The sequence below is a fragment of the Eulemur rufifrons genome, chromosome 2 (genome assembly GCF_041146395.1).
Source record: "Eulemur rufifrons isolate Redbay chromosome 2, OSU_ERuf_1, whole genome shotgun sequence".
NCBI lineage: Eukaryota > Metazoa > Chordata > Mammalia > Primates > Lemuridae > Eulemur > Eulemur rufifrons.
Genome location: NC_090984.1, coordinates 22,910,754 through 22,937,882, shown reverse-complemented (window position 1 = coordinate 22,937,882; position 27,129 = coordinate 22,910,754). Strand labels below are relative to the sequence as shown.

The 27,129-nt window shown below is 54.0% G+C and overlaps 1 protein-coding gene across 2 annotated transcripts; it reads left to right on the top strand.

The window, feature by feature from the left end:
* Nucleotides 1-2,416: 2,416 nt before the first annotated feature.
* On the top strand, nt 2,417-13,570 carry TBC1D21 (TBC1 domain family member 21). 2 transcript variants are annotated; one of them, XM_069457615.1, is made up of 11 exons: nt 2,417-2,476; nt 6,638-6,745; nt 6,876-6,979; nt 9,196-9,290; nt 9,810-9,920; nt 10,036-10,136; nt 10,875-10,971; nt 11,285-11,385; nt 12,361-12,477; nt 13,096-13,179; nt 13,538-13,570. In XM_069457615.1, exons 1-11 carry the CDS (start codon nt 2,417-2,419, stop codon nt 13,568-13,570), a joined length of 1,011 nt encoding a protein of 336 aa, XP_069313716.1. The 2 variants fall into 2 exon arrangements, with proteins under 2 accessions (XP_069313716.1, XP_069313727.1); XM_069457626.1 differs by lacking the exon at nt 6,638-6,745.
* The last annotated feature ends 13,559 nt before the right edge of the window (nt 13,571-27,129 follow it).

Sequence of the window (27,129 nt, the reverse complement as noted above, 5' to 3'; positions counted from 1 at the left end):
CGTCCTGCAGCCAACATAGAGCGAGATTGGCACACACCCGTCTCGCGCAGCAGGTGAAGGACCCCCTTCCCTCACCACCTGCAACAGGGGCAGCAGCGGGGTTGGCCAGGTGCCACATGACGCCCAAGCGGAAGCAGGACAAAGGAGTACACACTGACCCTGGAACGGGGAGAAAAATATGCCTGCATGAGGCGATTAGCCCAGCACGAGCTAGGAGGGATCCTTGTCTCTTGGTAAGGAAGCGATTCAGGCTCAAGGCCGCTTGTATAGGGCTGAGCAAAGGGCAAAAGACGGCACACAGGAGACTGCTTTTCCCAGCAGATGGGATCAAGGTCACATCGCTGGTGGGTGGCAGGGTCAGGATTTGAACCTGGGTCTTTCTGGCTCCAAAGCCTGTGAGCTTTCTCACTGCACGGACACCGCGTGTCTGAAGATAAGAGGTCTTCCCCAGGGCCCTCCACGCCTGCCCTCCCCACGCACCACAGCCTCATCGGGCTCGTGGACAGCCACAGTCAGCAGAGGAAACATGGGCCAGGTGGTTTTCTCCCTCCCAGGACTTCTTTAATGCTAACACCTAGAATAATAAAAGGGCACAGTAAGGACCATTCAGCCCTGGAAAAAAAATTGACACATGTAAATCCCTTTAAGAATCTGAAAAAGAAGCTAGAGAGGGAGGCGGATCAAAGGGTTTTTTTGCTTCCGTACAGGGTCCTGCGATTCTGTTTGAATATTAAGCCTCATGGGGTTGCTATGAGGCTTTTGTAGCATGACTAAAGTGTGTTGGCTAATTCAGGGAAGGAATGTTACCTACAATGCCCAGACAGGGAGCCAGAGGTTAAAGGAAGGTCAGTAGATGATCTGCGTCCTCCACGTTCGTTTGAGAAGCCACGCTGAATTTAGGACTCAGATTTTTCCAACCCTTTACCTGATCCTCAACTTCTCGGGGAAAAATTGCAGTTAATTCTCAGTTGTCTGTGTAGTTAATGTGGAGCAACAGAGGCACAGAGGATCTCAAATGATGAGTGATGCCATGCCATGCCCCCGGCTCTGGACATTAGCTTTGGAAACCTCTTGGGAACCTCAGAATGAAGCCGCCCTGATGTGGAAGAGGCCAAGCTGCCCACCTCCCGCTCCAGGAAGACCCAGGGGCACAGATCAAAGGAAAGAGGCTCTTTCCAAGGTTGGGATGGGGTGGTGGAGGAAGGCAGATAATGAGGCCTCCTGCAGTGTCACCGGCTAGCAGAACAGTGACAGTAAATGAGACGATGAATTGTGTCCACTGAAGACTTGCTTATGGACGCTGATTCATTATGTTAATAAGGACGGTGAAAGCCGGAGGTTGACTGTACTCTGATTTCATGGCTGGGGAATCTGTGGCTCACAAGGAGGGAACATCCAAATTTGAGGTCAGAGTCCAAATTCCAACGCTGAGCTCCAATTCCAATTTGGTTCGTCTAATTACTATCATCGCCTACTGACTACAGATGCTTTACAGCCAGATGAGACCTGAGTAGAAATGCAAGCAATGCTTAAGGTGGAGAATAGGGAGGCTGGCACCAAGCGGAGCCGACTCCTTAGATCCATGCAACAAATATTGAGCACCTACTGAATGCCACGGCAGCAGGGTTGGCATGGGGTGGGGGAGCACAAAAGAATCTGACATTGGCCCTGGCCTGAAGGAACTCAGGGTAATACACACACAGAGGGAAATGAGATTTAAGAGAACTTCCTTTATTCTCCCATTCAATCTAATCATTCATTCTGTTACTCAGGCACCATTTTAAATGCCCTAGATATAAAGATGGGTAAAACTGGTCTTCACCCCCAAAGCTACCGTTCAAATACTGCATCTGAGTCACTCGGGGAGATTTATCAAAGGACATTCCCCAAGCCCCCAGCCCAGGCATACTGATTCTGAATCTTTGCCGGTGGTACCCAAGAAATCGGAAGCTTGGATCCTAGGTTTTCTCCAGGTGTGAGTACTGATCTGGTGGGAAAACCAGCTGAGGGAGTCCGGAGGCAGAGCCGGAGACGGGGAGAAAGGCTCCCTGGCCCACCTCGCCCAGGAAGCCCACGCTGGCCAGAGTACCCCACTTTGCTCCCATGTCCTCCGAACCCGACCTCCACTGCACGTGCTGCAGCTTTTCCGAGTGACTAGTAGGTTTAGTCCCTCGGCCCCTGTATGTGTCTTCCCTCTGAAGGCGCGTGCTCCCATGTTCCAAGGCCATTGTGATGAGGGTTCCAGAGGCCTTGTGACACACAGCTGGCTCCTGTGGGAGGTCAGAAGAGGCCAGCTCCTCATGGAAATGCAACTCATCTCCTAAAAGGAAGCTCACCTTGCCCTGCTAATCAAGCATCACTAGGGCTCCAAGATAGTTCGAATCAGAGTCTGCTTTGAAGACAGCTAGCAGAGGCCATGACCACCCTGTCTCCAGAAAACAGCCTCTCTGCCAGGCAGTCAGCCTCCTTCATCCTGGTGCGTGTTCGTCATCAGCTCATGCTTTCTTTCCCAACCTCTGGTTCACACTCGGGCCGTTTTCCCCTGCTGGGTTGGAAACACTAGAACCCTGAGCTGGCGTAGAAGGAGGATCAGGGGCGGTTGTACCTCGGTCTTACCATCAGTGCCAGCAACAGGACTGAGAAACCCAAGTCCCCCAGATGTGTTATTCTAACTGCCTTGAGTTTTAGGTTTGCAAGGTCAACCCTGAAGATGCTGATAAGTTTTCTTTGGTGCTTTTGCCAACAATTTTGGTATGCTGCCACCAGGTGGCAGTAATGCTTTGTTAGTAAGTGGTTCTAAGCTCCGTTAACAGGACATCTATTTGTTACAAGTCCGCCTCAGTCATAAAAATTTTCCACACGGTATTTTTTCCAAAATCATCATAACTAATTATAATGACCTTAACCGATCTCCAGTCTCATTAATCATAGTGATTAAGAGAGTGATACATAAAAATGCAAAATGGGCACCTCTCTCCCTGAGTCTTAAATGTTACTGCTTTATTGCAGATTATCCCCAGGCCTTGATTTAAATTCTCTTGATATCCTTCTTTGTCATTCTTCTGAACTTAGAGAAAGCTAATAATAAAATAAACTGTCACATAGTATTTATTATGTACAACGACTCTTCTAAATGCTTTATTTAGTCATTCATTATCACAACCCTGTGAGATGAATGATGCTATTATCCTCATTTTTTATAAGTCAGAAAATTGAGACACAGAGATTTAGTGACTTGCCTATTGTCACACAGCTAGTAGTAAGTGTCAGAGCTGGTGGGTACTTAGACCCACCAGACAGGTGGGTTGGTGATTCTCAAATGTGGTACCCAAACCTACAGCTTTAGCACCAAATGGGGACTTGTAAGAAATGCAGATTGCTGGGCCCCGGAGATCTGTGTTTTTTTGAAAATCAGCCCTCCGGGTGATTCTGATGCATAGCTCACTTTGAGAACCACTGTTTTAAACCATTTTCTTAATCACTGTGCTATACTGATGATACACCCCGCACACCCGGGTTGGCAATGATTGCTGTTATGGGGAGCCCTTGTTACGTTTGGGGGTGTGTCTTGCTCTCAGGTGGACTGGAGTAGGAAAAAGGTTGAGAACCTTAAGCAGAGTCAATGCCTTCCCAGGTGTTACTGGAGGCTCCGTGACTGTGGGTATTCAGAGAAGCTTGGCATCAAAAACCCTCTAAAAAGTTTTACTTATCCTCCATTGATTTTCCTATTTTACTGGAAATACTAGAGGAAATCCCTCACCCAATGATGCGGAGGGAAGGTGGGGTGGGGAGACGTATTCCTGAAGCCAGGGCCTCTGGCAGCAGGAAACCTTAGAGTTACTTGGGGCTCCCACTTCTGGCTCCCTTCCCCAGGGCAAGCCTGGCCAAAGTTTCTCCAGGTTTGCTGATGGAGAGAGTTAACCTGCTTAGACGCACCCTGAGGGTGGGAGGACATTTCCAAAAGTGCTCTACCTAGCAATACTCTTCCCAGGAGACTAGGAAAGTTGCCAAATCTCTCCCTCCTGGATTACCAAGTCATTGTACCCAGAGTGTGGGCAAGGGTGTTAATAGGTTGGTGGAGCAGAGAATGGAGGAATATGGGAGGATGAAAGTGGATTTGAGAGGCCACTGGGTTAACAATTCCCATCACTTTGAAGGACCCCAGACACGGGTTCTCTGATTTCTGGCATCACCAGGTGGTACGGATATACTGTGAGAAGTGAGGGAGGGGGCTTCCACGTGGACATTTTCCTCTTGGCCTTCTGCAAGTCAATGGGCTGCTCGTTCTGATCCTTGGCTTCCTAGCAAGTGCCTTAGACATTCTTGTGGGTGGCCTGTAGTTTGCTTAGCTTTGGAGAGATACAGGGAATTGGTGGGTGTAGAGGAATGGAGTTTCCCAGAAGGAAGAGGCGGTGACTTTTTATAAACAAATTCAACCATGGCAAAGCAAGCAGATGGCCAATTGTTGCAGGTAGAGGTTTCGTACTGCAAATTCTCTGGGTACTCAACAGATGCTTTTGTGATGTTTCTAATTATTTCTGCCTTATGATGTTGATGCCGTATCTTTTATTATGGTGTGCTGTGCATACTACTTTAATTTCAGTATTGTCTCCCTTTCACTGTGTTTGACTTTTTTTTTTTATATCTTTGTGCATGGTTTATTTTTTAATCATTGCATGGTATTTTGTTTTAAGGTATACCTTTTGTTGACAGATTGCGTAAGATACATATTTTTTATTCAAACTGAAAATCCTTGCCTTTTAATGAGTGAGTGAGCATAGGCTGGGAGAACACGGAGCAGTCAGAGTGGCGGAAACCTGGCTCCGATGACAGTGACAGTGCCTACGTAGGTGGTGCTTGGCCTTAGCGCAGACTCCGCTTCCCAAGATTAGGCCAATACTGAGGTTTTTTGTGCCTTCTTGGGTCCTTATGTTCCATTTTGGTTCAGAAGATGGGGTATGCATGAGCTACTAAAGAATGTGTTTCTCAGTTCATCCCCATCAAACATGCAGTTAATGGAAATTATCCCAATTTGGGGCCTATGGGCTCTTATTTTTCGTTTCCAGTACTGTTTCACCTTCTGATACTGTGCTGGTCACGTGGTCGGTCAGTGGAGCAGCAGCATCTTCCCATCACCCAGGAGCTTGGTAGAAACGCATCATCTTGGGTCCCACCCCAAACTTTCTGAATCAGAAACCACATTTTGGGAAGATCCTTCAGTAATTTGTATGCAAATTGAATTCTGAGTCACCCATGTTCATATTCAAGTGTACGGTCAATGCGAAGTTGGTACTATGTAGAGCAGATATGTCTGGTCAGCTCTGTCCACCCGCTCATCCTTATGCTTGCAATGTGGAGTTCAAGATTCTCTCCTCTCCAATAGGAGGGAAGAGAGGAATCTTCTTCTATTCCAATAGGAACCCTAACTTCTAGTTATTATTTTGTAAACATTTTGAATTACTTTGCATGAAATGTACTCACCTCCCTCCAACACAGACATGCACGCACACACCACACATACCACACACGCACACACACACACATACCCCTTATCTGAAACAGAAACCAGCCAAGCGAGGTGGCTCACGCTTGTAATCCTAGCACTCAGGGGGGCCAAGGTGGGAGGATTGCTTTAGCTCAGGAGTTCAAGACCAGCCACAGCAAGAGTGAGACCCCGTCTCTACTAAAAATAGAAAAAATTAGCCAGGCATGGTGGCACATGCCTGTAGTCCCACTTGGGAGGCTGAGGCAGGAGGATCCCTTGAGCCCAGGAGTTTGAGGTTGCTGTGAGCTAGGCTGACGCCACGGCACTCTAGCCTGGGGAACAGAGCGAGACTCTGTCTCAAAAAAAAAAAAAAAAATTAAGATAAAATAAAACAAAAACCATTCCTTGTAATGAACTGTTTTACATCTCCAGGAAAGGTAAAATGGAACTGATAAATGTGTTTAATTGGTGCTCATTTTATATTTTCCATTATCAAGGCAGTATACATAATTATAGAAAATTCTGGAAGTACAAGAAAAAGGAAAAAAGTACTAATTCTCTTATCACTCAGAGATAATCACTGTTGTTTTTAGTGGACGGTTTTTGGTATTTTTTCCAAACACTTTTGTAGTGGTTAATGCACTATATATTAGAGGTTATATTGTGTAATTTTTACCATATATGACAGACAGCACGTGGAGATGAGGTACTATGTGTGCTATAGCAGTACTGTAGCGTATAGTACATAGACAGGATGCTGAAATACGATTGTATATTCAGCTTTTTCTGTTAACGTTTGTATTTTCCAGATTATTCATTTCTTATAAACATCCATTTATATGCCTCCCTCTGTTCCACTGAGTATATAAACCACAGTTTACTTAACTATTCCCTTATTGCAGAACATTTAGAGTGTTTGCATTTTTCATGTTGGTAAGTAACGTGCAGTGAAAATTATTGTGGGTACCGAAATTTTTCTATATATTTTCAGTAATTTCCTCAGGATAGATTTCCAGAAGTGAGGCAGGCGGTGAGCTTTGATTCATATTACAAAGTCCAGAGCATATTATTTAAAAATCACACTCAAAATAAATAAATAAATAAAAAAGCCAAAGGCTCCTAAAAGAGAGCTGAACTGGTTGTCTTTGCCAGGTGAAGAGAAAACCATCCATTGACAAGACGGAATGGAATAGCTTCTTTGATGAGAACGGCCACTTGGCCAAGTCGAGGGACTTCATTTGTGTTAACATCCTGGAAAGGGTACGGTCCCCAAGCTACCCATGGTCTTGCCCTGGAACCGGGGGCGGGGATGGGCAGGGGCAGGCACAGGCGTTGGGCAAAGCCCTCTTGGCCGCATTGAGAGGACGTGACCCCCCCCACCTCGCCCCAGGGTCTGCACCCCCTGGTGAGGACGGAAGCCTGGAAGTTCCTCACGGGCTACTACTCATGGCAGAGCTCCCAGGATGAGCGGCTCACCGTGGACAGCAAGAGGAGGTAGAACATTCCAGATCCCCTGTCAGGGGAGGGTGGGTGGCGCTGCATGGGGCAGGTGGTGCCCACCTAGCCTGCAGATTCAGTCCTCTTGCCCTATACAGATTCTCACTCCAAGAGAGAAACCCTGACCCAGGTCCGGCACCCCTCTCCCCGAGCTCCACTTACCGTCTGCTCTGATCCCCCAGACCCCAATCCCACCCTTCCCTGGGGCCTGTGCCTTCCGCTGTCTCCCACCTACTTCCCTGGGCCCCATCCCCCACCCCACCTCCTCCCTGACCCCCATGGCTGAGCTGCCTCCCCGGTCTAGCCGCCCACCCTGCCCACGCCCAGCACCTCCTCCCTGTACCCAGGCGGAGATGTATAAAGCCCAGTCTGGGCTGCTGGTGTCCTTCAGTGGTGTAACTGGTGGCATTTCAAACAGCACATCCTCTCTTCCAAGACCTTCCTGATCCTGGCTCCCCCCTCTCCTGACGTTCCAACCACATTGACTGCCTGACTCCCCCTTTGCTCAGCCCCCACCCCCACCCCTGCCCCAGCACAGACCACATTTGTACTCCCCTCTGCCCTTGGTTCACTCTCTCCCCTTTGCCCACAAAGGCCTCCCCATCATCCGCCTATCAAAACTCCACCCTTCCTTCAGGGCCCAGATCAGACAGTACACCTCCTCCAAGCAGCCCTCCCAGATCTTCCAAAGGAGCCAGGAGGAGGACTTTGGTTCAGTAGATAACACACAGGCTTTAAATTTAAGCTGTCTTGGATTTGGAAGCTGGGTTCAAATTTCAGCACTATCATTTACACCTGGGTGAACTTGCCCATGAACTTCACTGCTGAAGTCTCAGTCTCCTCCTTCATAAAGTGGGGGCAACAACACATTTCATGGAGTGGTTGTGAGGGCTGAATTAGAAAATATAGATAAGGCACCTTGCACAGGTGAGGAATAAGCAGCTTTCATGATTGTGACGCGAATGCTTCCTTTCCAAAGCCAGAGGCCCTTGAGTTGTGCTTCTCCTGTGACCCTGGGCACTTGGTCCAGCAGCAGTGACACTGGAGCACGTGTTTTCTCTACCAGGCCAAGGCAAACAAAGGCAGGGTCTGCCCCGATCCCCTTTGTCTTGGGCCCTCTCCAGGCCTTGCCTGTCCGTGTGAGGGCTCCGCACACGCCGGTTGGGGCAGACGGACTGCCCTGTGGAATATCTTCCCCTCAGAGGTGCTCTCCTGGGCTGGACTCGCCGGTCCAGGAACTGGGAGCAGGGAAGGGTGGGGATGCACCCAAGAGGGTGGGGAAGAGATGCACACACAGGGGTGGCCAGAGAGTGAGCCAGGGCAGCAGGGGCTGTGAGGCCTGAGCGTCCTGACCAGAGCCCACCTGTAGCAGTTATCTGAGACTGAGTAACAAAGTCCCACAGACTGGGTGGCTCACAACAGAAAGGTGTCCTCTCACATTCCGGAGGCCAGAAGCCCCAAGTCAGAGCGCTGGCTCCCTCCGAAGGCTCTGGAGAGAATCCTTCCTTACCTTGCAGCTTCTGAGGCGTCAGGTGTCCTTGGCTTGTGGCTGCATCTCTCTAATCTCTGCCTCTGTGATCACAAGACCCTCTCCTCTCTCTGTGTGTCTCTTATAAGGACACTTGTCATTGGATTTCAGGTCCACCTGGGAAGTCCAGGATGGTCCCATCCTGAGATCTTTAACTTAATCACGTCTGCAAAGGTCGTGCACAATTTACGTGTGACCACGTAAGGTCACATTCGCAGGTTCCGGGGGTTAGGACGTGGACGTACGTTTTTGGAGGCCACCCTTCAGCCAGCTACACCTGCTGATCACATTCTAGTGATGGGCACAAAACACTCCTCACCCGACCCTTCCAATTATGCGACACAGTTGCCAGTATTATCCCTGCTGTACAGAGGAGGAAACTGAAGCTTAGGGATGGAAAGAGACGCCCCAGGCTTGACCCCAGTTGCAGACACCCAGTTATTAAGTTGCGGAGCCAGGATTCAGGTACAGATGTTGGACTCCAGAGCCCGGGAGGTTAAGCCGTTTCCAGTCTGCACTCCAGGGACACTTTAGGGAGTGGGTAGGGCGAACAGGTAGGGGAACGGCTGGGCAAGGCTGCTGTCCTGTATCTGCCGTGACCTTGGCAGCTGCCGCTGCTCAGAGTTCTCCCCAACTCGTCAAAAGGTGCGGGCTACCTCGTTCAGCCTCCATCCTGTTCTCACAGGAAGAACTACGAGGCCTTATGCCAGATGTACGAGAAGATTCAGCCCCTTCTGGAAAACCTGCACCAGAACTTCATAGAGACTCGGAATAATATCAGTGAGCACCGTGGGGTGGGGAGGCTGGGCAGAGGGGAGGGCTTAGAGCCATCCCTGCCCCCTTCTCAGCCACTTCCAGGGAGGGGTAGCTCCCGGGGTCCTGGGAGCTGCTTTGACTCGTGCCTGGAGTTTTGCCAGCTAAACCTCGGTTTATCAACCTCTCAGTCTCCCAAGGTTTATCCACCTCTCAGATGCCCAGTGCCATGTTGCCCTGGGTGCATGGTGTTCCTGCTGCTTGGTCTACCTCTCTTCCTCCCTTGGTCTTGAACTAGGTTGGATTTGAATTGGATAGAGAGGAAGCTGGTGGGGGGCGGGGTAGACATTCCTGGCAGAGGGCATGGCCTGGTCAAAGATTTGGAGATGGGAAGAGACCGGGACAGCGCAGAGTGTGGTGGGGAGTTGAGCCTGGGGGAGGGGCCGCCGTGCCTTCCGTAGCCCACTCCCCAGGATGTGCCAGGGCCAGCCCTCTCATCCACAACCTTCTGCTGTGCTGCCTACCTGCCTCTCGTCCCCAACCCAGCACACGACATTCAGAAACTCTACGACAAAGACCCCCTGGGCAATGTCCTCATCGACAAGAAGAGGCTGGAGAAGGTCTTGCTGCTGAGCTATGTCTGCAACACCCAGGCAGGTGAGCCGGAGGGCTGGGCACCCCCGGCAGCCTCCGCTGCTCAGTCCTCTCCTGGGACCCGGCCCAGCCTCGGCCCAGGGTCCACACCCGCTCACCCGGCCCCTCTCCACTGCAGAGTACCAGCAGGGCTTCCACGAGATGGTGATGCTCTTCCAGCTAATGGTGGAGTGTGACCACGAGACCTTCTGGCTCTTCCAGTTCTTCCTGCAGAAAATGGTGAGGCCCAGGCCTGAGCTCAGGCATAGGGATCCCCCATTCCCCACACAACCCTCGAGGTGGCGCAGGCATGGTCAGCCCCAGCCACTGCCCCCGCCCCAGCCCTGCAACAGCTCCCTGGGTCACAGAGGAGCCTGGGAGGACAATGTAATGGGGGCAGGGGCGGCATGCATTAGAGCTGGGAAGGGGGATGGAGCGATGCTCTGGGTCCAGCTCTCACCAAACTGAAAGAGCATGGCTGGCCAGGCCCAGTGACGTCACCCTCTCCTGGCACTCCCTTCCCCAGCCACAGCGCTCCTCCCTGCAAACCCTCCAGAATAAAGCCCACGAACCTCAGCCAGGCGGTCCTGTGTCTTACTGCTCCCTCCACGCACCCTGCATTCCAGGCACACCGGGGGACTTGATAGTCCCCAGGTATACCCCACACTGTCCAGGTCGAAGGGTTTGAAGGCCTTGCTCTCTGGAACTTCCTCCCTGGAAAGCCTTTCCTCACCACCTGTGAGAGGCTGCCCAGAACCCTCCCGCAGCCCTCCCTCCACATGGTCACGGACATAGATGCACGCATGTGTGCGCAAGCGCACACACACACACACACACACCCCTAGGCTCATACAGAGACACAGGCCCAGCCCAGAGCCAGGGCCTCCAGAGTTGGAGTTGGGGGCAGTGGGGCTGACTCTTCCAGTGCCCTCGAGCTGAGGGGGACTCGATTTCCCTCCATCCCACCCTCTTGTGCAGGAGCACAGCTGTGTCATCAACATTGGGGTGGGCAAGAACCTCGACACGCTCAACAACCTCATCACTTTCCTGGACCCCGTGTTTGCCGAGCACCTAAGTGAGTTGTCCCCACCTCCTGCCACCCCCCAACCAGGCCAGGCATGGGAGGGGGGCAGGACCCCCCCATGGCAGTGGTCCCCAGTCATCTGATCACCTGGATGGTGGAGGAGGGACGAGGGGTCACCTGGATGGGGTAGGAGTCTGGACAGTTGAAAATCGACCCCAAACAGTCTCCAGGGGCAGTTGGGAGAGTGACAGCCAGGCTTTCTGTATTTCCAAGTGTTTCTCACGCTCTGTGGTTGGCGCCGTCTGTGTGCGTTCGCTTCATTGTGTGTTTCCCCTGACTGTGGCCTCGGCTCCTGTCCCCACAGAAGGGAAGGGTGCGGGGGCCGTGCAGTCCCTCTTCCCCTGGTTCTGCCTCTGCTTCCAGCGCGCCTTCAAGTCCTTCGACGACGTCTGGCGGCTCTGGGAGGTGAGGCGCTCAGCTGGGGGCAACTGGGGTAGGCCCCAAGTTCTCCTTGCCTCTCCCAGTATTCCTGCCTTTGGCTGGAGCTCAGCAGCCTGGGGGGTCTATTAGGCCGGCGGCTCTGCTCCCACCTTGCCGGAGGAAGCTGGAGCATCAGTTTGTCAATCTGTTCATGTGATGCAGAGGCCCCACTGGCTGTGCCTTCCGCAGGGCAGCCGGCACGGAAGGGCCCCGGGGCCTGTGCCAGCACAAGCTCCCCTCCTCCCTGCCCTCGCCGCCTCTCTCTGCTCTCCCTTCCCCAGCTGCCCTTCCACAGCCTCCTCTTCCACCAGACTGCTGGCTCCTGTGGAGCCCTCTCTCATAGGAGGTGGGCCCCCGAGGGACACCTGTAGTCCTCCGACCACAGTCCCCTGGGCCATCAGCAGATGAGGCCCCTCAGGATGACCCCCACCACCCATCTCTGCCCTGCCCAGTGGCTGCCACGGCCTGCGGGATCCAGCCCAACCATCAGCCTGGCATTCAGTGCTCCAAAAGTCAGCTCCCACCTGCCTCGCCCCTGCCTCCTGGCCTGCTGGTCTCCCTGCCCAAGTCTATGGCCACCCCTAGGCCTTTGATGACACCCTTGGATTGTTCAATTCCCATCCACTCTTGCTTTGCCAAAACTCCACTCAAATGCTACAGACAGTTCCCCAGTCTCTCCCCCCGCCCCCCATTTTTCCCTCCCTGCCATTTAATTAATTCCCTGAAGGCTTTATCTCTGAACTCTCCACCTCTAGCCAGCACGATGCCTAGAACCCCAGGGATGCTTGTGAGCACTTGCCTGAGAGAGTGAATGAGTGAGTGAATGAGTGAGTGAGTGAGCAAGTCAGCAGAGAGGTCCGAGAATGGCTGACCCGGGGCACGTGGCGGGCAGGCACCTCAGCCTCCTGAGGCACCTGCAGTCCAGGCCACAGGGCCCAGGCTGAGACCCGCGGCCTGCAGGTGCTGCTGACAGGGAAGCCCTGCAGGAACTTCCAGGTGCTGGTGGCCTACAGCTTGCTGCAGATGGTGCGGGACCAGGTGCTGCAGGAGAGCATGAGCGGGGACGACATCCTCCTGGTGAGCGCCCCCTCGGGCAAGCCGCCCGGCCAGCCCACGCCCAGCAGGAAGACGGGGCTCATGGAGTGCTGGGCTTCGGTGCCCTCCCCACCCGCCCGGACAGGAGGAGCCATGGGGGCTCACGTGCCGTGCGCTGTGTCAAGGGCCTTTAGCAGCCCGCTTGGTTCAGCCTCATGACAAGCCTGACGCAGAGGGGCTGTGATGACCATCACCACCTCTGGTTAGCTTGCGAGGAAACTGAGGCCTCCAGGGCTTCGTAGCCCCGCAGTTAACACCGTGGACCTGGGACACTCCTGTGGCAAAAAGACCGGGAGCTGTCCAACAGTTTCAAAAAGCAGCTGAAGTCTTTGTTCACAAGAAGTCTTAGGTGGCGCCTCAGTTATAAACCAAGCCCTCCTTGGAAGGCCCTGAGATACTTGGTGGAACCCCCTAGAGCCTAATATGAAAGACACATTTACCAGCCCCCCAGAATATAAAATTTCAGGCACTGCACCAGGCATGCTGGGGAGAGATCAGGAGGCCCCAGTGACGGCTGTGAGCAGCAGCCGTCTCCCCTTGGGGCTGCAGGGAGATGTGTCAGTCCCCGCACCCAGCCACACCCCTCCCGCTCTGGCACAGGCCTGCAACAAGCTCATCGACCTCGATGCTGACGAGCTGATCTCCGCTGCCTGCGTGGTTTACGCTGAGCTCATCCAGAAGGATGTGAGTCCCCCAGTGTTTCTCCTCCTCCTCCTCCTCCTCCTCCAAGAAGCCTCCCCTGATCTCCCAAGCCCAGCCCCTGGCAGGCACATTCAACTTCAGAGACAGTTTGTGCCACGTTCTCTGCCACCAGTCCGTAGATGTCGCTCTGCGTGGTCTTCTCGCTGTCTGCACAGGCAGCTCCCACCTCCCTAAGCAGGCTGTGCTTCCAGCAGTCACGACCCTCATCCCCTGTGCCCTGTGTCCATCCCAGTGGGTCTGGGCACCCAGGGGCTCAGGACAATGTCACCGGAACTGAAGACTGAAAGCGACAGACCAGTGTCTGTCCACCACACACCTGCGGAACCCTCCTCTTCCCCAGGTTCCTCAGCCATTAAAGGATTTCTTTCTCTGAGGACGCCCACACCCACAGTGGACAGACGCCCCCAGCGGACAGGGTGAAGGTGGCTCTTCAGCTGTGAAGTCAGCGTCAAGTCCGAGGGGCGCTGGCGTGGGGAGTGGTTAACACGGCTGCAGTATAAACAGGCGTCTGCAGTGATGGTCTGTGCTGGGCAGTGTGTCTCCCTTGACCTTGGGGCTGGGGCGTGTGCGGCTGAGACAGGGTTGCACGTGAGAAGAGAGGCTGGCTGGAGAGAGACACGATCTGAGGCTGCAGAGAGGGCCCGGAGCTCTTCCCCGGCTGAGGTTTCCAAGGCTGCGGCAGGCAGGTCCCTATCTGGCAGCAAACGGTTAAGAGAAGAGCCAACTTTGAGAGCCTTCCAGACTCCTGGGAAGACGAAATTGAACATATCTAATAAGGCTTAGTTAGTACCTGACCCGGCTGTGCCCCACCCCCACGCTCCCTGCATCCCACACGCCAATCACACAATTACGTTATTCTTCCAGAGCTTCCTCGCTGGGCTGTGGAAGGGCCCAGCCTGGAAGGAGGGAATCTCTGACAAGCAGGCCAGTCCCCTCCTGGGGTCAAAGCCTCCTTCGTCATTGCACCTTCATCTCTCAGCCTGCAAATGTGTCCTCAAGCTAAGCTGTATTTTTCAGCCTTGTTCAATCTCTCCAGGAAATGCAGTCTTTGCCCTTGCCCAGGCAGTCATTGTCTCCCTGGGCCAGGGGCATGTCCCGCCTGATCCCCCTAGGCTATGCCACAGCCCAAGCCCCTGGCCAGCCTGCCCCACGCTCCTGGGCCTCTCAGAGGGGTGACGTACCTGAGGGCAGACGTGAAGATGGGCCAGACAGGGCTGAACTTGCAGAGGGCTGGAGGCCGGCTGGGAGCCTTGCAGAGCTGCTGAGCAACACAGACCCGTGCACACGCTTGCACACGCGTACACACAGCCCTGCCCAGTGCTATGTGCTTTCAGGGAGGCTGAGCATGGGCAGGAGGGACCCCTTGGTTTTGCTCTGGACTGGTCCCTGGGGGTAAGGCATAACCATCCTTCTCACTCTTCAGCCAACCACCCCTCCCGCTGCTCCCATCCTGTCACTCTTGGTGACCGTCACTCAAAAGGCACTATGTCCCCAGTTAGTGTCTGGTCTCCTCCCCCTCAAGTGACAATCTCCCATCCATGGCCAGCTCTGAGTCTCTTAGCTTCTGTGTCTTTGCTGGGGGGAAGCTGAAGAATGGGCCCCGTCATCTCCATATACACACACGACGTCTCCACGTGGCTGCAGAGCTAGTGTTTGCTGGGCAGGAGGCACATGGTAAATTCGTATATTAATACTACTCTTCTCCTCAGCTTTATGTTCCTAAGACAGTTTGTTTAAATAAAGATTCCTGCATGGAATACAGTTCTCCAAGAATGAAACTGTGTTTGCATTCTGCCAAAGAACCAGAGAACCAGAGTAAAAGACATCTTGCTGAGCTAACCTTGGCCTTGGGAAGAGAAGAGTCGATAGAAACATCAGGTGTGTATTTTCCAATGGTTCTTTTAGACTGGTGGCATTAGTTGGCCTTTGATTTTTGGTTGGGACATACACACAATGCCAAATATCTATTTCAAAACTAAAAAAGTTTAAGAACTTACCTTCTTAAGGCCAATTGTTTCTATACCTATTTTTAAACATCATTGGAGCCCCGTTATTACACAGACTTTCCCAGGAGCCAGTGGGTCGAATTTGGGTGAAGATCCCAGAGCCTTCCCCCTGTAGCCCCTCTCAGTCCCCCTCCTTGAACCTCACGTCATTTTCTATGGTACCTCCAAGGACCCTCTGGCATACTAGGGAGCATGTTTGAAAATCTCTGTTGGGCCTTAAGGATGAGGCAGATCAAGTGTTGGCACTGAATTGATCCAGGTTCGGACAAATCCCAGGTGGTGAAGTGGTGGAAATAAAGGTCTCAGAAGTGCCGGACTCTCAGTTCATCTACAGCACTACCAGCCCAGGGGACTATAGAGTAGGGTCTTCCCACTACACTGCTGTGCATATCTCAAAGCCAGTATGGGCTTCTCCTCACTTAGTTTGTCACTCAAATAGCACAGTGTTATTTTTCTCTAGTGGGGCCCATTCCAGAGACACAGCCATGGGAAGCATTGAAATCACAGGGCCTAAGTTTGCTTTATGGCAGGGACTGTGTTGTTTTAAATAGCTTTTTTCAGGACACATTTATTGGGTACTATCTTAATCTGTTTGGACTGCTATAACAAAATGGCATGGATGGTAATTTATAGACAACAGAAATTTACTGCTCACAGTTCTGGAGGCTGGGAAGTCCAAATTCAAGGTGCCAGTGGATTCATTGTCTGGTGAGGGTTTGCTCCCTGCTTCCAAGGTGGCACCTGTTGCTGTGTCCTCACATGGCAGAAGTGGGGCAGGACAGCTCCCTTCAACCTCTTGTCTGAGAGCACTAATCCCATTCTTACCCCCTTGTGACTTAATCACTTCCTAAAAGGCCCTACCTCTTAATACTATCACATTGCGTATTGGGTTCCAACATAGGAATTTTGAGGAGACACCAAGATTCAAACCATAGCAAGTACTTACTGTGAGCTGCCTGCTGTCCAGGTACCGAGATTCAACAGTTTGGGGAAAAAAGACACAAAATTTCTGTTTCCACGACAGAGTTGAGTAGGGACCAGAGAATCACCTTAAAGAATGTATAATTGTAAACTTCTTTTAGTGTTCTGAAGGAAAGGAGCATGGTTCTAGGAGAGAAGATGAATTAGTGGTGGTGGCCATGGCGGTGGGATGTCAGTGATGATAATTATGTTGATGATGGTGGTGGGGAAGTCATGATGTCAGTAGTAATAGCAGTGAATAACTGTAGTAGTGATACCAGTGAGCACAATAGTAGTAATGTCAATGATGGTGGTGGTGACGGTGATGTCAGTGATGGTGGTGGTTACCATTAATGTTGGTGGTGGTCGTGGTGATGGCAGTGGCAGAGGTGATATTGATTCTGGCAGGGGCATGATAATGTCACTGGTGGTGGTGGTAGGGCTGACTTTCATTCACTCAACAAAAACTTACTGAGTGTCTACAATGGCGCTCCTTGGAGGTACCATAGGAAAGGATGTGAGATTCAAGGTGAGGAGTGAGGGAGAGCCGTGAGCTCTGGGCTTCCCATTCTGTACTGATATTGATGATGGTGTCAGTGGTGATTGAAAGGACGGTGGGTCTTGCTAGGAAAATGACAGAAAAATGAGCTCTCTGCTCCCTCTTCCTCCCTCACTGACAGGCACACTGCAGGGTTCCATTTCACCACATCTGAAAAGAGCTCAACAGACAGAAAGGAAATGTAAATCTTTCTTTTTACATTCACCAGCTCACTGTCTTATAGAATTTGTTTTATAGCCTCAAGGATTTCCTGAGGAGCTCCTGGATGGACAGCAGGGGTGCAAGCTCTAGGCCTCAGTTTCCTGCCCAAAACCATATCTCAGGGGGAGATCACATCCCCAGCCATAAGCCTGACTACATTTTGGAGGTAACCAAGTCTCCAGGAGCAGAAAAAAAACAGAATAAAACAAGAAAGACAGACAACCTGACATCTCGCAGCTGCCCCCTGCTAATGACTCCACAGCTGCTTCTGTTATCAACTGACAACAATCACTATTTTTTTCCTTTCTCTTTGTCCCCTAAAATCAGCAAGCCACCTGGCGTCAGGGCTGGCACCCTCCTTCTCTTTCTTTGGGATGCCAGGCTGTCTCCCTGCTCTCTTTTTTCTCCCTCTCTCTCACTCTCTCTCCTTCCAAGAAGATGAAAGGAACTTTTTAACATACATATCTCCTAATCTCGGTGTGAGAAATCTTTCTCCCTGTGCAGAGAGCACCTACTAAGGTTTCCACCCCAACAGTGATGGTAATCATGATGGAGATGAAAAGGGATTGATTCATTCTGAAAAACTAGTGCCCAGCACATTTCCAGTGAGCAAGACGTAAACATCTCATCTTTTAGTGAGTCACTGTGGCTATGAGTGTAGAGGGAAAGAAAATGGAAGTACCTAGGCCCAGTCAGGCTTTCCAAACCTCGGTCCTGAGCCTGACACCAAAGCTTGGATTGGCCATGTTCCTTCCATCCTCTCACCCCCACCTCTCCTTCTTTCACTCTTCTTCTAAACCCCTTCCCTGGAGAATTCATCCATTTATTCCTCCTTCTCTGGCTACTTTGAATGGCCCCTAGCCCATTCTTTGTCCCTGGAGCTAGGACAATGGCTCTCTCTCCACCAGCAGCTGCACAGAGGCACCATTTATAAAGCCCCAGGGTCTGTGCCCCCACCCCAGAGAGGAGAAAGGAGGTGGGCTTCTGCACCCACCCTCAGCCTGGCCGGGAGACTCCAGTCTTAGCCTGAAGCCATCAGACCTTTTACCAGTGGAGAGGACGGGATACTCCCTGCAGGGAGTGGGACACAGCTGGACAGAAGGGCCTGCACTGCCCAGGACCCGACCCCAAGGACAGGGGGTGTGCTGGAGCTCCAGGAGGGCAGGAACGAGGGCATGCCGCCCTGACCTTCACGATGATCAGAGCTGCACTTAGTGAGTAATCACTGTGTTCCAAGTCCTGTCACAGAATCCTCAAATTCAGAAGACAACTGCAGTCATTACCGCCTCGTCACTGGTGAGAAGCTGGGTTCCACAGCTAGGGGTGGCAAAGCCAGGATTTGAACGCTGAGGGGAGAACCCCTGGCCCCTCCACTGCTCCCCCCACAGTACTGGTTCTGGGGCAGCTCCCATGTCCACCTCTTTCCCTGCCCACAGCCCCACTCAGGGTCTGCTGTGCCCCCTCGGCCCACACCGAGTCTCCTGTCTGGTCCTCTGCAGAGTGGGCCACCCTGGCCTTGGCAGCTGAGGCCGCACAGGTGGGCCGAGATGGGCCAGGGCTAGATTGGCAGGGGGGTGTGCGCAGGAGGCTCTGTCCTACTTCCCTCCCCCTTGCTATGCCTGTCATGACCCCAGTAAGGCTGGGGAAGGCCGGATACAGCCATGTTTACTGCATCTTGTTTTGAAACAAAGTTCAAGCTGCGCTGGACATTCCTTCTGCATTCCTGCTCCAGGACGGGGGCTGGCTGGGGCTCCAGGGCTACAAGGAAATCAGTCTGCAGGGCTGAGCCAGGGCAGCCAGGACGGGCTGGCAGCAGCAGGCTGGGAGGCTGGAATGGCCCAGTGTGTGAGGTGAGACCTGCACCGACTCTGGGAGACAGGGCTGGGGGAGAGCTATACAGGAGTCGCCTCCCTTCCCCAGCCCTGCCCCTACAGAGCCCTCTCTGCATCAGCCCCAGTGGGGAGACCCCCTGGGAGGAGCAAGACCAAGGCAGAGAGGAGGGAATTCCCAGGTAGTGCCAAGAGCCTTCCATCAGCCACACTGCCCAGGAGGGGAAAGGACTGATTTCTGAGACCGCAAACAAAAGCACTAGCTCCAAATCGTCCTGCCAGCCCCAGGGGCTAGGTGAGCCTGTAGCTGGGAAGAGATTAGCCACGGGAAGTGGGGGAGGCTGTGGCAGGAGGGTGGAGTCTCAGGAGTAGCTTTGAGTCCAGGCTGCACATTAGAATCACCAGGAGGGCTTTTTAAAAACAACCCCTGCGCAGGGGCCCACCAATTAAATCAGAATAACTGGGGGTGGGGTCAGGGGCTGGGATTTTCCCAAAGCTCTTCAGGTGACTCTAACGTGCAGTCAGGCAAGAACCCTGTGTTCAGAGCAGGAGCCTAATGAAGGGCGACTGGCGATCAGCTGGCCCCACCCCTTCCTTCCGCACAGAGGGAGTCCGAGGCCCGGGCCAGGCCGGGAGGGACTGGCCCAAGTCCTCACAGCAAGTGGACCACGGCCTGACACTGCACTGACACATGCAGGAGCAGAGCTTGTCTCTGCAGGACACCCTCCATGCATGCTCCTTCCTGGACCACACCAAAGCCGCTGGCTGCCCTCTTTCCACGGGCTCTAGACTGGACCTCCCCACCCACCCACCTTAGAGCCCTTCAGCTGGTTCTTTTAGAACAAATATTCCCAGTTCTTTTCTAAGCCAGCACAGAAAAGAATCTCCTTAAGGAATTAACAACAACCAAGTCTCAAAGGCTTGAACCTCACCTGCAGTGATATGCAAATGAGCCCAAACACCCACAGCGCAGCATTCAGAGGCTGGGAGCAAATAGGATGCAAATATATGCAGCCATTATGCAAATAAGGGCAGCGCTGGATTAATAGACAGCAGCTATCTCTTTAGTGGGGGGGTGGCTGACACGGAGGGTGGCCCTGTCTCCTCAGAAGCATCCTGAGGAACGGTTGGCTCTCCGGTCACGAGGAGGGATTGTTCACAGGCCTGGCCTGCAGTCTCTGCGCTAGGAAATCCGAGCAGGGGTGTCTGTCAGCCAGGCAGTGTGTCCTTTGCCTGGGCTCCTCGCCCAAGCCCCAGGTTCAGTGCTAGGCACTGCATTTTGGGGGAGAGAGCGGTGGTGATAGAGGTGGTGGAGGTGAGGGAGGCAATGGGGGAGAAGATGGTGGAAATGACAGAGCTGGACATAGTCAAGGAGGTGACAGAGCTGGAGGTGAGGGTGGTGACGTTCCTAGTAACATGATGCTGAGAACAGAGATGATGGTGATGACAGGAAAATGGGGTTGGAGGAGACGGGAGCCGCGGGAACGGTGAGGACAGATGTAACAGAGGCACTGGTGGTAGGGGTGGTGGAGGTGAGGCTTGGGTAGAGCGGAGATGACGGGGTCATGCTGACGACAGTCATCATGGAAAGGACAGCCATGGCCTGTGAGGGGTGGATGTTGTGAGGAGGAGGAGAACAGTAATGCTGGTGCCGCAGGGAATGAATGGCAGGCCACGGTGGCTGGAATGGAGGACAGTGGAGGCTGTGGGAGAGTGGAGGGTAGTGAAAATCACTGTACTGACCCATGGGAGGTGAGGGTGATGAGGAAGTGACAGAGAAGGTGAAGATACAAAGGGGGAGTCCGCGAAGATGGGTTCTCAAAACTCTAAAGCTCAGTGGGGTGGGGTTAGAGAGCCTGTCAGAACGAGGCAAGGGCGGAATTGAGGAAGAGATCCGAGGTCTGTTGCGATGGGGGAGGAGGCCTGGGGCCCCCACCGCAGACCTAAGGAAAGCTTGGAGACAACACCTGACTTCTGTCTCCTTGGCAGACTCGGCGCACACTCCAGTTCCACTCAGCGAGGGGGGCATGCCGAGGTCTGCCTGTGACCAGTGGGGTGACTTGTGGTTGGGGAAATCATAGCCCCACTGGGCCTCGGTTTCCCCCTTTGTGAAATGGGAGAGTGTGGAAACCAAGTGAATGCCCTACAGCTGACTCACAGTGCATGTGCAGTGGAATGAAGCTGCGGGGGGGGGCGGGGGGTGTGTGTGTGTGTGTCTTTATGTGTGCGTGCGCGTGTGCTGGAGGGGTGGTGATGTCAAGAAATAGAGAGCTGGGGAGATATTAACAAATGTCTTCTCAGAGGAACTCAGAAATGGCCTCGTGTTGCTCCCATCCCATGGCCTGGATCTCTCCACTTCTCCATCACCCTCACCTCATCTTGCCACTGCAATGAGGTCACCAGAGCTGTCTGCCTGACCCTGTCCTCACAGCTCTGTTTCCCTCCCAGAAGTCCAACCCCCATGCAGGCTGCAGTGTGAACTGCTTAGACGCCAGGATACAGTCGTGTGACACCGAACAATATGCTTAGTCTCTTTGAGCTTCTGTTTTCTCACCCATAATTTAGAAATAAAAATACCTACCTTACAGGTTGTGGTATGGCTATGTCTGTGATATGTTTAGCCCAGCAAACTCCAATTCAAAGAACTGGTAGCTGTTGGGAAGACACTGCAGGAGTCAGGTTCAGAATTATCATTTAGTCTCTAACCCAAAGAATCGACACAGGAGAAAAGACGGCTCTGGGACCGGCGGCCCCGCACAGCCACAGGTGCAGCCTCTGGGGTGAGCCACCTCCTCCTTCCTGCGGAACCTGCGTTTGCACGCGACATGCTGCAGAGGGCGCGCCTCCTCGGCTCGTGCAGGACTCCGTGCGCAGGCGCGGCCGCGCCCAGGAGGAGGCGCCCTGCCCAGGGTGCGAGAGTCGCTCGGCAGCCTCTGTTCCCCGGCGGGGCGGAGAGGTGCAGGGAGGAAGCCTAACTGCGTGCGCCAGAGCAGCTTTGGGGGCTGGAACGGGGACAGGGAGAAGGAATGTGTCGTTGTTCATGGCTCTCAGAGGTCCCAGCCCTCCACTCCGGCTGCACATTTGCTAGGAGAGAATCCTGGGACCAGGGGCCATCTGGGTCCCCCTGGAGGCATCTCTCTCAGCAGCCCCTTGGGCAGGTGCGGTGGGGACCATGCCCACGTGCTGTTTGGCTAGGAACGCCGCCTCCATCTCACACACACACACACACACACACACACACACAGGCTGTCTCTCTCTCTCCCTCTCTCTGGTCCAGTGTGATTCGCTGTGAGCGGTAATCATCGTCCTAAACCCCAGATGATGGCCAGAGGAGAGCAGGGACCTCGGATGAGTCATCTCTCGGGATGGAAGTGAGGCCGGCTGGAGAGAGTCTGCCCTTCGGCCTCCTCGGCTCACTGGTCTCCATCCCCGCACACCCTGCACAGGGACACCCAGGGAGCTGCCACTCTCCCCAGCTGGGGCTCTGCTCAGAGGCACTGCCCCGTCGGGCCTGTGCCCACAGGGAGCAGCTGTGATAGCCGCCTCCAGATGGTCATGGGGCCAGCGCTCCCGCTGGTCTCTGGCTACCGTCAGGGCTCAGCGCCGGGCTGGAATCGGAGCCTCCTGTTTCCTCTAGCCAGTACCTAACCATTGCCTGTTTCTCTATGAAAAACCATCCAAAGCCCTCTCCTATGTCTTTCTACACTCCAGACCAGCAATGTTTAATAGAAACATAAAATGTGAACCACAAATGTATTTTTAAATATTTTAATAGCCACATTAAAGAAGTAAAAAGAAATAGGTTAAAAAGTGCATTTAACTCAATAGTAACCCCAAAATATTATTGTTTCAACATGTAACCAGTATAAAATTACTGAGATTTTTACATTCTTTTTGGGGGGTACTAAGTCTTAACTGGGAGGAGCCACATTTCAAATGCTCAGTAGCCCTGTGTGGCTAGTGGCTCTGGTATTGGACAGTCACTCACACTTGTTATCTCCTGGTACCTGGTGTTCAGTAAGTGTCTGTGGATGGTTTGCTTTCCGGGCCGATGGGTCTCCCAGGCACCCTGACCCAGCTGTGGCTGAGGGGTCTCCAGCTGAGAGCCCACCCTTGGATCTTCCAGCGAGGGCTGTCCTGGGCACTGGTGCTCCGGGCACTGGCTCATAGCCGGATGGGCCATCAGTTCCTCCTCCAGGGATCCCAGCTCACAGGAAGCTGCCAGCGGGTGCAGCCCTTGCAGAGGGTACATCGGGTGCCCTCTTCAGATCCAGGCCTCATGGCCATTCCGGGCCCCAGTCTGCACTCCCAGAGTGCCTTGCCCTGGCCCACACTCTGCCTGATGCCAGGGATGCTCTTCTGCTCTGCACGAGGGGAGGGCCTTCATGCAGCCTGAAAGGAACTTTCATGTTTAGATAGAGGAAAGGAGGGTAAGGAAGGCGGTCTGGGAAGGCAGCAGTCTGGGCAAAGGTCTGGAGGTGGGACGTGGGGGGAAGAGATGAAAGGGAACCAGAGGGGTTCAGGGGAGAGAAGCAGGGTCTGTGTGTGTAGACGCTAAGTGCCAGGCCTGGACAAGGTGAAGCCATGGAAGTCTCTGAGCCAGGGAAGGAACGCAGGGGAGTCAGGATTGGTGGTGCACTGGCCGGAGACCTGTACAGGAAGGACAGGGAGGGGAGAAATGAGTGAGAAAGTAACCACTCTGGGGTGGTTAGAAACCTAGGCAGGAACACAGAGCCCTTGGGCCTTTCTGTGGTTGGCCCCAGGGAGCTCGGCCTGGGGTGGGGGCCCCCATGCCAGAGGTCTGCACAGAGAAGTGGGCCCAGGGCCTTGAGGGGGGCAGCCCAGGCATCCTGGGGCTCCCTCTGTGTGTCTCTGGGGAGGGGACCCTGGGCAGCTCCCATGGAGGGATTTGCAGGATCAGTGGCCTCTTCTGGGATGCGACTGTGAGCTGGGAGTGGGTTTGCTTCTCACTCCCACACACCTGTTCCTGCCCCTCCCGTGCTCCGGATGCGAGGTTCTGGGGGCTCCTGCAAAGCCAGCACATAATTCCCAGACCACTGAGAACCCAGGCAGAGCTTTTGTGAGGATTAAACAAGGCTGTCCCCTCTGGGCAGATGAGCCCCTCAGCAGATGGTGCCTTTGTGCCAAGCAAAAAGTGTCCAGCACAGGATAGATGTCAGTCCCCTCTCCCCCCTTGGCCGAGACCCAGAGCACAGCCATGTGGCCTTCACAGCGGTCCTGCGCAATTCCCGGTGTTGAGGGAAACTGGACACAGGAGACAAGTCAAACCTGAAAACCACAAGCCGCTGGAGATGAGACCTTCAGAGGAGACCCTGCCCTTCCTCCTCCTCCTTCCCGCCTGAACCAGGGCACCAGAGCTGTCAGGGGACTGGGTGAGGGGAGACATGCAGGGGTGAACTTCCTGGGCCCAGGGAGTCACAGCAGCAGGGTCGCAGGCCCAGATACAAAGCCGGCATACACCTCATCTCCCCTGGAGCCAGGTGAGCACAGCTCTAGGAGAGAGGCAGGACAGGGACTGCCATAAAAAAAAAAAAAAAAAAAAAATGGAGGTCCTCATCCATGGAAGAGTCTGCTGGAAAAACAAACAAACAAAAAATGGAGACCAAAAGAAGCTAAGTGACCTGCTCAAGCTGACACAGCTAATAAGTGACAGTGGAGGATGGGAGGCCAAGTCACAGGGCAGTGAAAAGCATCAGGCAGACCAAGAGAGAGTCCTGGCCTAACCTTGGCCATTCATTTAAGCTTTCTGAGTATCAGTCTGCTCATCTGTAAAATGGGGATAATAGCTAGTGCTATTCCCAGGACTAAAGACAGCAGTGTATATAAAGCACTTAATGACAAGTATAGAAACTGGGACTAAAACTGCAATTTCTTGCTCTGGGACAGAAGTGGACACATCATTGGGAAGTCTGGGGTGTTGGAAAGTTGCCAAAGTACCAGGCCTGTAGGCCAAAGGAAATGGTCCAGAGACATGCAGAGCTGTGCCACGAGGCCCCTTCAGGACCGGGGTGAGCGTGGCCTGCTGAGGGCTCACAGCCGAGTCCCTCCCCATCAACTGCTCTCTGCCAAAGGCCACATCCCCTGCCCAGGAGCCCCATCCAATGACTGTGTGGGCACCTGGGCCACAATCTGGGGCAACTCCCCAGGGAGTCACTGCAACCGCACAGCGGTTCAGCTGCCCCTGTCCCAGCCCTGCTCCTCGCTCCCCAGGGCCCCCAAGAGCACTCCCCACTCGAATTCCTGCTTCCAGGCACACTAGTTCCCTGGCTGTGCTAACAAATTACTACAAACGTGGTGGCTTAAAACCACTCACATGCCTTCCCTGACAGTCCTGGAAGCCCGAAGTCTGAACTCAGTTTCCCGGGGCTGAAGTCAGGTGTGAGCAGGGCTGGTTCCTGCGGGGCTCTCGGAGAGGTCCGTCTCCTCGCCTGCTCTGGTTTCCGGCGTTGCTGGCTGCTGGCCCCTTTCTCCCATCACTCCAACTTTTGCTTCCGTTGTCATATCTCCTACTTGCTCCTTTGGCCCTCTCAGCTTCCTCGTACAAGGACCCTGGGGGTTACACTCAGGGCTCACCCAAATATCCGGGATGATTTCCCTGTCTAAAGACCCCTAACCTACTCACATAGGCAAAGTCCCGCTTGCCATTCACGAGTTCCGGAAATCAGGATGTGGCTATCAGGGCGGGTGAAATTCAGCCTACCAGCCAAGGACCTAACCCTAGGAATGCAGCTGGGTGCCTGCTGCGGCCCTCCTCACTTCCTGCCAAGCATCCTCCGGTTGGCACCTCCCCAGCAAAGGCAGTCGGACTCGTCACAGGGCAGCAGGAGGGGTCCGGCCAGGGAAGGCCTGCCTCTGGAGCCAGTGAGCCCCCTCGTCCTGGTCCTGAGGGTGTGGAATATCCAGCCATCGGGAAGGCTTACGCAGGCTGGAAGCCTTTGGGTCCAGAAGTGCCTGTCCCCTCTTTTCTCCGCCTCTCAGTGTATGTCACCTCTCAAGGCTTGGCTGCTCCAAGCAGTCCTCCTCCAGACAGACAGAACAGCTGCCTCCTCTCTGGCCTCCCCCGCGCTTGCTGGGGGCTCCCCTGGTGCACACCCCACAGCCTGCTGCGTGTATCTGTCGCTGCACGCCCGCGTCTCCCCGCGCTATGTGGTTAGATTTTTCTCATTTTCCCACCCACTTACCCCCCATGCCTAGCATGGGGGTCTGCTCTCCTGGACAGCGGAGGCCTTGTCTGCTTCCAATCAACAAATAAATGCTTGCAGAACTGGGTCACGCAGAGCCAATCCACAATTCCCAAGGAGGACGAGGGGACTGCGGGGTCAGCAGCGTGCCCTGGCTGCTCCGTCGGCGTCAGTGCGGGCTGGGGTGCCCTGGGGAGGCCCCTCTGTGCTTCCGTCAGTCCAAGTCTGGCAGCTGCCGCTCACGCAGGGCCCCCTGCTTGCCTCCCTGGCTTGAAGCAGCTCCACAGCCAGCCCCCAGCCCACCTTCTCCCCGGTCCTCGGTACCTTCCGACAGTCTCCCGTTGCCCATGCCTTTCGGAGTGGTCTATGGTCTCTGTGTTTCCTGCTCTCTCATTCTTCCCATAACTCACTCTCCTTTAGCCCACGGAAACTGCCCTCCCAAAGCCACCAACAACCACTGTGCCGCCCAGTCCAAAGGTCACACTCAGTCCTAACCATGGCAGGCTCTGCGCTGCTCCCTGTCCTGGCACCTGTGGCCCCCGGCGTCCCAGGTCTCCTTAGGAGGGCTTTCTTTGGTCTTAAACCGAGCTTGGTCCATGTGTGAGTTTGACTGGAATGCCAGGGGACTGACACCCCAGGAGTGACCCTTGAGGGGAGATGGGAGCTGGTGGACCCCAGTTGTTCCCCCGTCTCACTTCCCTGCCCCTCACATGTTGCCTGGGACCATCTCCCACACAAATGACTCCACCCAAATCCTTGTCAAAGGTCCATCTGCGGGGAAAACCAAACTAAGGCAACACATCAGGTCATGTTACCCTCCCCATCACCTGCAAGGGAAGACCCTGCCCCTTCACTCCGTATCCAGGGCCCTCAGCGACCTTGGCTCTTGTCCGCCTCTGTGACACCATCTCTCACCTTTTCCAGCCTCAAACTTTGTACCCTGGCAAAGCAGTTGCTCATGATCACCCACCCGCCCTCTCACCCCCCGCCTGGAATTCTCTCCCCATCCTCTGCACCTCTGCTCTGTGACCCAGCCAGGTGTTGCGCCCAGGAAGCCTTCCTTCTGAGTGTGGAGGTCAGTCCTTGGGCTCCTGCCCCACCCTAGGGTGAGCATTGCTGTGAAGGCAGCTACAAGGAAGAACTAACCAGGTTGGAGTGAGGTGCTGGCCCAAAGT

What these genes read in the sequence shown, in the direction of transcription:
- TBC1D21 (XM_069457615.1), top strand. Translation starts at nt 2,417, where the DNA reads ATGACCACCCTGTCTCCAGAAAACAGCCTCTCTGCCAGGCAGTCAGCC. An exon ending in GTGTTAACATCCTGGAAAGG is followed by an intron (nt 6,746 to 6,875) that starts GTACGGTCCCCA and finishes ACCTCGCCCCAG; the next exon opens with GGTCTGCACCCCCTGGTGAG. An exon ending in ACGTCTGGCGGCTCTGGGAG is followed by an intron (nt 11,386 to 12,360) that starts GTGAGGCGCTCA and finishes CGCGGCCTGCAG; the next exon opens with GTGCTGCTGACAGGGAAGCC.